This window comes from Gekko japonicus, unplaced genomic scaffold (assembly GCF_001447785.1).
Source record: "Gekko japonicus isolate JY-2015 unplaced genomic scaffold, Gekko_japonicus_V1.1 scaffold1718, whole genome shotgun sequence".
In the NCBI taxonomy this organism is placed as follows: domain Eukaryota; kingdom Metazoa; phylum Chordata; class Lepidosauria; order Squamata; family Gekkonidae; genus Gekko; species Gekko japonicus.
The window spans coordinates 114,705-127,374 of record NW_015165294.1 but is presented as its reverse complement, the minus strand read 5'-3'; the positions used below and the strand labels follow the sequence as shown (position 1 = coordinate 127,374).

The 12,670-nt window shown below is 44.0% G+C and overlaps 1 protein-coding gene across 1 annotated transcript in view; it reads right to left on the bottom strand.

Annotated features, from left to right (window-relative positions):
* Nucleotides 1–336: 336 nt before the first annotated feature.
* Nucleotides 337–12,670, bottom strand: part of DBX2 (developing brain homeobox 2) — a 23,623-nt gene continuing 11,289 nt past the window's right edge. Inside the window, exons 2-5 of the mRNA XM_015410367.1 lie at nucleotides 8,215–8,251; nucleotides 5,871–5,969; nucleotides 1,720–1,901; nucleotides 337–850 (exon numbers count right to left, since the gene is read on the bottom strand). Of these exons, the coding sequence (XP_015265853.1) occupies nucleotides 530–850; nucleotides 1,720–1,901; nucleotides 5,871–5,969; nucleotides 8,215–8,251 (639 nt within the window). The 3' untranslated portion in view covers nucleotides 337–529. The remainder of the gene's footprint in view (nucleotides 851–1,719; nucleotides 1,902–5,870; nucleotides 5,970–8,214; nucleotides 8,252–12,670) is intronic.

Here is a 12,670-nt window from a genome sequence, read left to right as displayed (position 1 = left end):
GCTGTCTGTGCAGGAGTCTCTAATGCATTCTCACCCATAACTATGTTTCCTCTACATTTCCATTTACATCTCCACAGCCCAACAAATACCTGATCTCAACATTTCTGTAAAAGAGTGGAAGAGTTAATTGTACCAAACAGTGTAAGATTTTCTCACTTCCAAACTGAACTTTAGAGAATCCTTTAATATCATGAAATGTCAGCACAAACTATATCTAGTTGCAATTGAATCAAGCATATTGTATATGGTAGGGACACATGAACTTTTCATTCTTCACTCCACTGTTACTTACCATCAGTCCCTTTCTTCCTACTTCACTTACAAGTGCTTTTGAAATCCAGAAGGGACACGGAGGAAGACCTGAATGTTTCTTAAAGAATTAGTTTTCACCAGTAAGTTTGATCTTAGCAAACAATGAGCTATACTTTAGCAAAGTATGGGCCACATTCACACAAAATTAGTCTGAGGGACATCAGAAGTCAATGAGCTGTTAAACACGTTACATAATAATTCCATCCATTTTTCTCTCTTATGATATAATTGCCTTCTCCATGGTTTCTTTTTCCTGATAGAAATACAACGTGCCTGAAGATGAGTTTGGTCTTGTAGGTGGCCGTGAGATACTTCTGCTACTTAATCTGTCTGGGTGTTCTGGAAGATTCTGCCACCCTGGACTTGTCTGTTGTTGAGACATTTGCCAGGCAGGGCATGATGGAGGAATGAAATTTAAAGAGGATTTGGAAAGATAGGTCCCTTGGAGGCCTTCCCCTGGCAAGCATTTGTTGGAAAGTACTTCTTTTTCTTTGGAGTTTCGCCATTTCATCCTTCGATTTTGAAACCATATTTTGACCTGTCATGGGTTAATGAAACACTATTATTGTTAACTGCTCAAGCTAAGTTATCTTTAATTCTCTTCAATTATACATTCCTCTGTCTTAGCTGAGGTAAAAGGTATCTTACATTTGGCGGTAAATCAATTTACGTGGTTAGTAATATCCAGCCATACTACTGCTCAGACATGAAAGATGACAGCTGGTAAGGTCGTAGGGACTTTTTGTAGTACTGAACTCCCAAGAGCCACTTGACCCCGTATAGCTATTAATGGCAGAAGCACAGTGAATGAACAACTATGATGAGATTCAGATGGAGATTTAAGGAGGTGATGGAGAAGAAGTTGACCCTTTCATTCTTTAAGGTTACTATGGTAGGCATTATAAGTACTTATATTCCTGTCCTGCATACACATGCTGGTTTCATACACAGAGGCCTTAACATGGCCCTCTCTGCTGAAAGCTGAAGAGGTACTGTGATCAGAAGACCTGGTTACGCAGCCATACTGTTAGTGACAGCTTCCTTGCCCACTGAGAATGGGTATGCCCAGAAGCTGCAATTTTGTGTGTTATCTTTTAACCCACATTTGGCATCTGTGTTGAATGATACAAAGGATTATTTATTGGCTACTGTGTGCGACCACTATGTGCAGATCTTTAATTTCTGAGATATGGAACTATTACCATGCAATGGTCCTATATTTCTCCCATGGGTTTCATACAAACACAGCTACTCATCTTGAACCATGACAAAAAACTAAAGTTCTTCTGGTTGTGGTTAAAGTGCCATGGACTGCATTAAGAATTTTTTTCATATGTCCCTGTCATGCTGATCTCTTTCTACCAATTCTTTAAATATTAATACTATGATTACCACGTGCATCTGTACCTGTGATTCCTTTAGGCCCAGACTGAGAGCCAGTTTCTTCCTATCTGTTTTGCTGATGTATTTCTGTTTCTGAAACATTTTCTCCAAAGCTTTTCTCTGTTCTTCAGAAAAGACAGCCCTTCTTAAAATTCCTCTTCGGGACCTTGAATCCTGGGTTAGAAAAGGCAGAACATTTTCCTGTCCTAGAGCAAAAGAAAGATTGTAACATTCCACCAGTCTTAACCTGTTTAGCCAAGTTAAAAACAACAACAACTGTATACATCTTGGCAAGTCCAACCATTGACTGCTCTGTAACACTACGCAAATGTTGGTGAAACACAAGAATCCATCAGCATCACTCATGAAGAGTTTGGAGGCAGTCTAATGCACACTAGTTCAATATCCAATGGTTATATAACTGTCTATAAGTACCAAATCCCATGTTCATATTCTCAGATGCCAACTGGACTAGCATTCCTGGAGAAACAGGCACACAGCCTTCCCATCTACTGGGTACCTAAAATGATGTGTGATGCAGACAGTCTCCTCAAAGATCCATACACAGACTGGGCCAATTTCTGCAGTTTCCTATTTTTAAATTTTATTTCAGGGGCAAGAATTGTGCTAAACAGATCATCCTCAACAGAGTTACACCCTTCTAAAACCATGGAAATCAATGGGTGTAGATGGGTATGACTCTGTTTACAATGGCTCTGTTGGTGATTGAACCGGGCCACAGTTTTTTGATGGAGGAAAAGATACCCATCATGCACTTCGATCAATTTAAAATTACTCCACTAAAAGGGAAAACTGAATTGTTTTAAGAAAGAAGACATAACCAATTATGTTAGAGTTTGAGAAATGAGCCCCACTAACATATAAGTTTAAAAACTAGTCCAGCATTTTTGGTCTGATCAGGACAGTGAAATTCCTCCCTCCCCATCTGATCCACTTTAAGTAGAATAAGCTTACAGACAGGGCACAATGGTTATGTCAAGATGAATGAACTACAGCAAGCTTGCAGTCCATCCAGCTGAACTGCCACACTTGAAGGCTGTAATGCCATGTGGACACAAACACTAATATGGCACCAAATACTTTCTGGAGGGGGGGGAAGCGCCTTCCCTTCCTGTTCTAGTATATGGTGATAAATGTTGCCTTAATCTGTGGAACAATCTTCATTTGCCTTTGTGGCAGAGACCACCTTGAAGGGGCGAGGAAAGGCTTTCGTCATGGGTTCAATTTTTCCATGCCATTCCATACACTCTAGTTAAATGGACAATTAATAGGTCATTTCCAAAATAGTAGTGTATCAGTCCTTGTTAATAAACAATTGCTGCAGTCGATAATGGTCCCAGTGTATTCAGCCCATCCCTGTATGCGCTCAGCTCAACTCACTAAATCCCTTTTCAGGTAGACAGGGTTATATGGGAAGATGAGCTAGAATGAGTCTATAAAAGTCAGTTTCATTCGCTGCTTTATTTTTCAGTCAAATGCTTTAAATGGTGTCCAAAAAATCCTTACGGAATGTGAGACAGGAGAAAAGCCGGCTGCACTGAGCACTGCTTTATGAGCACACAAAAGGGCAACTGACCTTTGGCCAGACCTTTTCAGCCCAAAATGGTTCCTAAAGTTCATCTGCACAGTGAAAAATTGTGGTGAGGTCGCGTGTGGATGAGTAAAGAGAAAGTGGCAATTGGTCATGGCTCTGTCACCCATTGTGAGATTGCTAGGCCCATGTGAAACGCTCTGTGGGAAAGTGTCAGCCCCCTAAAGAGGGGCTCAGAAACTTGCAGCTCATTAAACTGCCAGCATTTGCTGCCTCACTTGTCAAGAATCATTCGACTTAGCAACTGGCCTCTTGAAACATTCATATAAAGAACCCCCCCCCCAACCGCCCAACTCCAGCCACAGTAACAGCAGCCACTGAAAGTTCTGTTGCGAGTTAATACTTGGGCCATGATTCGTTCCAATAAAGTTTATTCAGACTTCGCTCTGTTCCTTTATAACCTTTCAAGGACGTCAAAGCAGTTTCTCTGTTACTGCGATGCCAAATCTACATCCTCAGGACAATCCTCACTATCACGTCAAAGGGATTTCTTTGATATGAGAACTGTAATGTTTGAACTCCTAATGCTCTGTTCTAAAATGGATACCCTGGAAGTGAATTATACCACCATCAGGCATAGCTAGAAAATATATTTCAGATGGGGAGTTAGCTTTGCTTCTAAGAAAAGAGTGTTTATGGTTTTGCTGCCTTGAACCTAGGACCAGTCTGTACATATCTTTCTGACATTTTGCAGTCCTCACACAGGGCTGCATTAACTTTCATATGACGAACAGTTATCTAAAACTGACCCCATATGGAAGTCATCAAAACTACCTTGCAAGAGAAACGCATGAAAAGAAGATACAACTTCTACAGTTATCACAGTGGGACAATTTTAGACAGACATACACCACACACTGGTATGGGTGGTCTGTGTGTGGTGATAGTACAGAAAGGAACATACAACACAATGTGAAATGTGACTGATAATATTATGCATAACATTTGTTTAGGGACAGGCTACATGTTTGAGTATCAGTAACCTGTTGAGTTGAATTATCTCTGACTTTATATAAAGCAGGGGGTTGGGAAGGTGCTACAACAACAGCATAAGAGCTGAACCCTCCTCCCGTCCAGGTTTTCTCCTCCGAAACTGATTTCTGTTGCTTTTCTCTTACTCGGGTTAGGGTTGCCAACAGGCCTGGATAAAACTATCCTTTCCCTTATGGGGATAATTTATCATGGGATAGGTTGGGGTATAAATTAGATAAATAAACAATATTAATATCCTTTCCTTTTAATAGAAGCTTAAGAGGATGTAATTTACTTCCATGCCATCAAAAACCTCAACTGCTCATTTCCTCACATTAAAGGTTTACCTTGCTCGAAAGCCATTCACATCCGACTCTAGGGAGCGGGGCTCATCTCCATTTCCAAGCCAAAAAAAGCCAACGCTGTCCGAAAACATTTCCGTGGTCATGTGGCCAGCATGACTAAATGCCAAGGTGTACGGAATGCTGTTACCTTCCCACTGAAGCGGTACCTATTTATCTACTTGCAATTTCTTGCTTTTGAGCTGCTAGGTTGGCAGGAGCTGGGGCCAGAGACCGGAGCTCACTCTGTCACGTGCCATTAGGGTTTTGAACCTTCCGGCCTGCAGCTCAGTGTCTTAACCTCTGAGCCCAGCCACTGCGGACCCTTCCTCACATTAGGCCTCTATTAAAGAAACATTACCTTTTTCTCCAAGCCTGTTGACAACTGTTACCCAGGCTTTAAGGCTGGTAATGATCCCTTCTAGGAGGGAGAAAGATACAGTGCAGAGAGAAGGGGTTTTGAGGAAAAAACATAATTGGGGTAGAGTTTAACTGTCCCTCCTACCTCCCCATGGGCCACTTGAAATTGCTTCCTGGCATGCTATTTTCTATAGATTTGGCATGAACCAACTCAGACTGTGTCACCGTGCTGTTATTTTTCAAACTTAGATAAAACTAAACTCTGTTTGAATAGACCCATAATGACACACACACACACAACAGCTGTAACAAAGACATAAAAGTGAGCTGTGTGGAAGTTAAGCATTTTCAGTTGTACTAATTTCAATGGGGTTAATTAAGAACATGCATAATTTCCCCTTTGAAATGAAAGCATGATTCCCCCACTGAAATCTATTGAACAATAAATGTGGTCATCCTTGGCTATATCGTACTGCAAAAATTTAAAACACAGACAATATATATTTTCAAATATATTTCCCCTAAATCGTTTCCCCTAAATCGTACTTTATTCCTGGCAAGTGGTGTTTTGTTTTGTTTAACTCCCATTTTCATAAGACCTCTGATTAAATTCTTGAATACAAACTATGGATTTGAGAAGCCTTCCTTGGCTGGCAGTTTTTACTCGGTGGTGTTTGAAATCTCTCACAATCATGCCACATACTTAAGTCTGATAAATCTTTGAAAAAACACTTCCTGAATGGTGTGGCTGTGATCCCCCCCCCCCCGCGAGGCATTAGCTCCTTACCATTGCATCCCCAATTAGTCTCCCCCCCCCCAGAGCACATTAAATCCTGCTGCTTTGGTTTACAGGATAACTCAAGCATTACTGATGAAGCATAAAAACTTACTCGGAAAAGCAGTGGGGGAGGCAGGGTGTTGACAGGACCCACCACAGCATGCAGAATAGACCAGCGGGGACCAGAGGAAAAAGTGCTTCGGGAGAGCTGCAAACAGAGCATGGAGTCCATTGAACGGTTTGCTCTCTAGAGGTACCATAGAAATCCGTTAAGGGCATTAAGCATTTTTAAGGAAAGCAGAGTCTGTCTGTTTGGGATCCTGCACTTTTTCTAAAATAAAAATACTGGTAAAATATGAGTCAAACTTTATATCATTGATGACTTAAGCAATAGCAAACTGAATCATGATGGCATGCTTATTTAAAGAGTATTAATTTAACAACTGTATACTGTTTGAGTTGAGGACTATGGGGAAATAGTAAGCTTCCAATAAATTATGTTCTGGAACACAGGCTTACATCATCCTAAATTTCAAATTGAAATGTAAAGGATTTTATGGCAAAGTTGACTAATTGACAGTTTCCACAAGGGAAAGGATACAGGACTGCTTTCTTAAGGTGAATTTGCAGGTCTTAACCTCTAAAATATCAACATTACCTCTAAAACGTCAACAAATAAACCAACAGATTTAAGTACCCTATCCAACCATATATTAAAACCTCTTTTCAGAGCCATTGGGTGCATTTGAAACCTAATAATTTACAGGAAAGCTACTGGTGCTCTATCTCTCACACATACCCGAATGTTTTAGCCCACTCTTCTGCCAAAGGGCTCAGGGTAGTTCTAAGTACATTTACCTGGAAAAGGGCAGATGCTGATGAAACAATTATTTTAATTAAACCATTTGTGCACCACTACTCACCATGTGGTTGTTATTCTCTTTTGGGAAGCTTTTCACAAGATTGCATAGAGATCTGCAGAATGCAAAGAGCTTCCTGCCAAGAAACTGAAATGGCCTCAGCTCATTTGTTCTCTGTGTTTAGGGATCTCTATGATTTTCATTTCTTCTTGGTTCCAAAGAAGTATGCCAAACTAGGATTGGGACACCAAACCTATGGGGTTGCACATATGTGCACAGTTAAGATTGCCAGCAAGAATACGTCTTGTCCCTGTAATGGAGGTCTAACGGGCAGATGATTTTTTTTCATGGCATGAAGGTAAATATTATCACCTGGTAAATAAGATCCCATTAACCATCTATTAAAGGAACAGGGCATTTTTTCTCTCCAAGCAGTTGGCAATTTCTGGCTTTTCCCAAAGAATATATCCTTTGCATAATAGTTTCCAAAGCCGTTTGAGATAGAAGACTTCTGTCCAGAAAAAAATCAGAAGTGTCTGATCTGAATGGCAGATTTAATTTCAAAAATCCTTCCTTTGCATGAAAATTAGAAGCGCCTTTATCAACATGATGATTATAGTGAAATTAGGCTTGCTGCATTGGCAGTAATTTCTAAAATCCCTTTAATTGCTTTTGAAAGCCAAACTTCCGTAGGAGGAATAACGTTTCTTTCTAGATTAGCCTTTACCCTCTGAAATGCTTTGGATTTTTTTCAATTAAATGTTTTTAAATCCAGGAAGCCTGGTTTAATTAATGCGCTTCATGGACTGTGGGCAAAAAAAGTTGAAGTTTCTTTAAGTGCGTGAGCATTGATGAACTCATAGGACTGCTGCTTCACCATTTATCAAAGAATTCCCAACACAAGAAGAAGAGGAGGAGATTGGATTTATACCCCACCCTTCACTACCCGGAGTCTCAGAGTGGCTGACAATCTCCTTTCCCTTCCCTTCCACACAACAGGCACCCTATGAGGTAGGTGGGGCTGAGAGAGCTCTTGGAGAACTGCTCTGGAGAGAACAGCTCTGAGAAAACTGTGACTGACCCAAGGTCATGCCAGCAGCTGCAGGTGGAAGAGTGGGGAATCAAACCCAGTTCTCCCAGATTAGAGTCCACACTCCTAACCATTACACCCAATTTGAGGTTAATGGAGCATGAAAGAGTTAGGCTCTGCTGCCACACCCAATAGGAAATAGGAGATTTCCCAGAAGTTCCCGTGACATTGCAGAGACCTCTAGAGCAGGGGTGTCAAACATATGGCCCATGGGCTGGCCCTGGCCCATCTACAACTTTTATCAGGCCCACGAGCAACTGGTGCGAGGGAAAGAAGGTAGGAGGTTGCTCGGGGGGTGAGTGGGTACATGCTACAGTTGCCTTATTCCAGATAATGGCAGGCAATCTCCCACCAATATGTCTCTTTACTTGATAATAAAAAGATGCTCTATAGAGACTACATTGTCAACTTAAAAATGAGTGCACGTGGCTGGCCTCCACTGTTGGTGTACTAGAGGAGGTAGGTAGGTTGTCTGGTTGGTTTAGGGTTGCCAAGTCTATTTACCTTGGCGGCGGGGGAGCCTCGCCGGGCTCCAGGAGCTCTCTGCCGATGCAGAGGAAGTTACGTGCTATGTCGCTCACGTTGAGGGCGTGGCCCTTATCATCGGAGGGAAAACCATAGAGTTTTCCCTCCGACGATCGGGGCCAAACCCCCAACGTGAGCAATGTGGTTGCATCACCTCTGGTGACACAGCCATGCAGTTCCCCCTGGGGCCCAATTCCGCGGGGGAGGAAATCGGGCCTCCAAAGCGGGGGTTTACCCGCCCCCTGCCCCCACTTGGCAGCCCTAGGTTGGTTCCTCCTCACCAGATTCAACCCTGCAGAGTCCGCCCAGTGCCACCTCTTGTGGGCACACCTCCCTCCCAGTTCCTTCTCACCAACAAGCCAGCAACTCCCATGTGTCCGGGTGCACTTCCTCTTTGGTGCTCCTGGAACCCACAGCCACCAACAAGCACCTCTTCTGCGGGTGCCTGTCTCCCCCTCCCTTTTTCTCTCTGCTAAGCCTGGACAAGAGCCAGGCATTGCCTGGCTGGGGGAAGCCTGGCTGGGGGAAGCTGCTCTTCTGCACTGAGCTGGACTCCTTGCACACACCTCTGCTGACAATCGCCTCTTCACAAGTGCCTCTCTCCCTCTCACTTTCTTCTTCCAGGCATGGGGAAGATGAATTCCAGGCACAGCTTGTGGCTGGCCAGGGCCAGGCTGCTCTTTGGTGCTGGCCAAGTGGTGTTGGGATTTCCCCTGGGGTCCACTGCTCTTACCTCCTTCAACCCCCCCCCCCTTCAGCCCTGGTCTGGATGAGCCTGCCTCATTGCCCAGGAGAGGAAGCAAAGCCCCTGAGGCAGTACAGACTGTCTTTCCCTGGCACCTGCATTCTCCCGTGCAATTGTTTAAAAAAGCAAAAAAGTGTGCACCCCCAGCATGTATCTAACACCTAGCACAGCACATACTGTACCAGGGCTTTGAATAACATACCAGACAGCATCTTTCTTTTCTTTTCTTTTTTTAGTAACATCTAGCCTTAAGAATTCTGGAGGACTCAGAATCTTGCCCTGTTATTATGTGACATTTGGTTGGTCCTAATAATAGATATTCCATATGCTAAGGCTGTTCTGTGCCTTCGTGTGGCTGTAATCCAACTTCACCAGAAAAGGGGGGTGGGTGGAATAAATCCTCTGCATTTTTCTAGATGGAAGGGTAATAAATAGGAGGGGGGTTATGACTGCAGCACTGTTGGGTGCCTTGCCCCCTCCCCTTCTTTCTCTGATGGGCAGAATCCAGGGAGTGCAAAGTGCCTTTCCCTTGCACCTGCCAGTAGTGTACCCCCCTGAACAAATGTTCAAAAAGGCTCCAGATTCTGATGCTATACTTCAGAGCAAAAGGTGTCAGTCATCAAAGAATCTCTCCCTTATTATAATTGAATAGCAATGTTCTATATTGCAACGTTCTAAATTTGGCCCCTTTAGTGTTAGGCCGGTGGGACTGCCACTTACCATATCTGCCGACCAATAAAAAGCCGAAGCCCGGTCCCGCCCACACCACCCCGCCCAGCGTTTCAAGGTCTTTTGCATATGGAAGCTGATTGGACTTCACTCCATTCCACACCTTATACCCCCCCCCCCCCGCAAGGCAGTTGGAATGTCAGTTGCATATGGAACCTTCAAGGGCTTTTGCATATGGAAGCTGATTGGACTTCACTCCATTCCACACCTTATACCCCCCCCCCCCCGCAAGGCAGTTGGAATGTCTGGTGGTGTGTAGGTCCCAGGAACATGTTTTAAAAGCTGCCTGGGGGATTCTGGACCATTCACACACTTTCAACCTTAACATACCTCATAGGGGGAGAGTAGAATGATGACAGCTGCTTTGGTTCCCACTGCAGGGAAAGACTGCCCTTTCTCTAGGCAGAGGCTGGGGGGGGCATAGGGTTGCCAACTCCAGGTTGGAAAATTCCAGGATATTTTAGGGATGAAGCCTGCTGAGGGTGGGGTCTGAGGAGGAGGAGGAGGGGGACCTCAGACAGATACAATGCCATACTCCCCACCCTCCAAACCATGTGGGGAGGGCAGGTGACAGCTGGAGAGCTCTTAAAGCTCTGGTGGTAATTCAAAGTGCTGCAATTTATCGACAGAGTAGTGTTTTGGAAAATCTTTAGGAATTGTTTGGTGCATTTACGATGGGGCACCCACCCAGAGCCTCTGGCATTTTCTCACTCTGCTGGCATCAAAACCAATTTAAGGCAAAATAAGAGGCTACTGAGAGGGGAGGAAATAAAGTTGCCAGCTTTAGGTATGGAAATTCCTGGAGATTTGAGGAGTGGAGGCCGGAGAGGGGGACCTCAGACAGGTTACAGTGCCATAGACTCCACCCTCCAACCCAGCTATTTGCTCCTGGGGAACTATTGTTGCCAATCTTGGCCCAGCACCCATCACACCATTCTCTTCAACCCCCTGCTGTGCAGCAGACTTTCCCCTAGGGTTGCCAATCTCCAGGTGGGACCTGGAGATCTCCCACTGCTACAATTGATCTCCAGATGACAGAGATCAGTTCCCCTGAAGAAAATGGATGCTTTGGAGGGTAGACCCTATGACATTATACCTGCTGAGTCCTTCCGCCCACCCCAATGCTGCCCTCTACAGAATCCACCCCCCAAAACTCCAGGTATTTCCCTCCTTAGAGCTGGCAACCCTACTTTCCCCTCAGTGCCTGATGGTAGGCAACTTAGTTTGGTCCAGTCACCTACTTTGGCCTTTGGGAGAAAACATATTGGGGCCAATCCTGATAGGGTTGCCAACTCCAGATGGGAAATTCCTGGAGATTTGAGGGATGGAGCCTGAAGAGGGTGAGGTTTGAGGAGGGGTGGGACCTCAGACAGGTACAATGCCATAGACTCCACCCTCCAAACCACTCAGTCCCTCATGGGGAACCATTGTTGCCAATCTCCAGGTGAGGGCTAGAGACCACTCAAAATTATAATTGCTCTGCAGAAGGGAGGGCGGAAGTCAGCTGAAGTCAAAGGGGCAGATAATGGTAGGTTGATGGCTAGCTGGGAAGGAGATGGGGTTGCCAACTCCAGGCTGGCAAATTCCTGGGGATTTGAGGGGTGGAGCCTGGAGAGGGTGGGGTTTGCAGAGGGGTGGGACCTCAGACAGGTAGAATGCCATAGACTCCACCCTCCAAACCAGTCATTTCGTCCTGGGTAACAATTGTTGCCAATCTCCAGGTGAGGGCTACAGATCACTCAAAATTACAACTGCTGTTCAGGGAGCAGAGATCAGTTCCTCTGGAGAAAACAGTGGACTCTGTCATTATACCCTGCTGAGGTCACCACAGCAAACTGACACTTTTTGCCCAAAGCCAGAGCACTCCCCCAAAGCCTCTTTCTAGATCTCATTGTATTTATTTCCACAACGGGCTTTACTGCTAGTGTTAAATAAAGGAAATACTTTAAGAGTTTCAGGGTTTTAAGCATATTTATATGTTGAGTAAAAATATCATTAATTGGGTTTGCCTGTGTCCTTTATAAAGTTTATCTCTCTGGTATTTGGCATTACATTTTGTAGTACACATGGCCTGGCCTGACAAAGTGACATTAATGTCAGATCCAGCCCACATAAGAAATGACTTTGACACCCCTACTTTAGAGTGATGATTCCTTCTTGGGAGGAGGAATTGGTCTAAGTATCTCTGGTTGGCAGTGGGCCATGGGCCTCACAAGATGCCCAGTCATGCCAACCTTTGATGCTAGCTCTGCATATTTCCATTGTACAACTGGCACAGTCCTGATACTGTCATTCCATTATGCCTATGCTTACCTGAAACTCTGAATGTTTAGCAGAGCACCAGTGGAGTTTTGGACCAAGGTAAGACTTTACAAAATGTTTCCAAAAAGAAGAGGGGGGGGGATCACAAATAATTTATTGTGCCATCTTAAGAACACTTTTGTGGGAGTAGTCCCCACTACATAGACTTGTGTTGGATTCTCAGTAGACCTGTTTAGGATTGCTTTCGTAATTGCCATGTGGGGAGGGCAGGATATAAGTCGAATGAAGTAAGTAAATAAATAAATAATCAGTAGTAGAACTTTCACTGATTCCAATTGCTTGCAGACTTGAGGATACCATTGCATAAGAATTAATGCCTAAGATTGTTACAAGTTCCACAATATTTATTATATGCCAGATCTGCTGAAACAATTTCATGGAACTATGAAACTAACCTGAAGTAAAATAAGCATTTACAGAGACGCTGAGGACAACACTTCCAAGTTTTAATAAGCTTGAGAGTGTACCATTTCTGAATCTACCATTTCTGAAGAGTCTCAACAACCTGTCATACTGGCTCAAATTCAAGTATAGTATCACCAATATCTTCAAGGTAGCTCTTTTAAATAGAATCAGAAAGATGGAAAACAAATGATTTTACAACTCTCTGGAACATGGGGGGGGGGGATGACAAAGTGGGT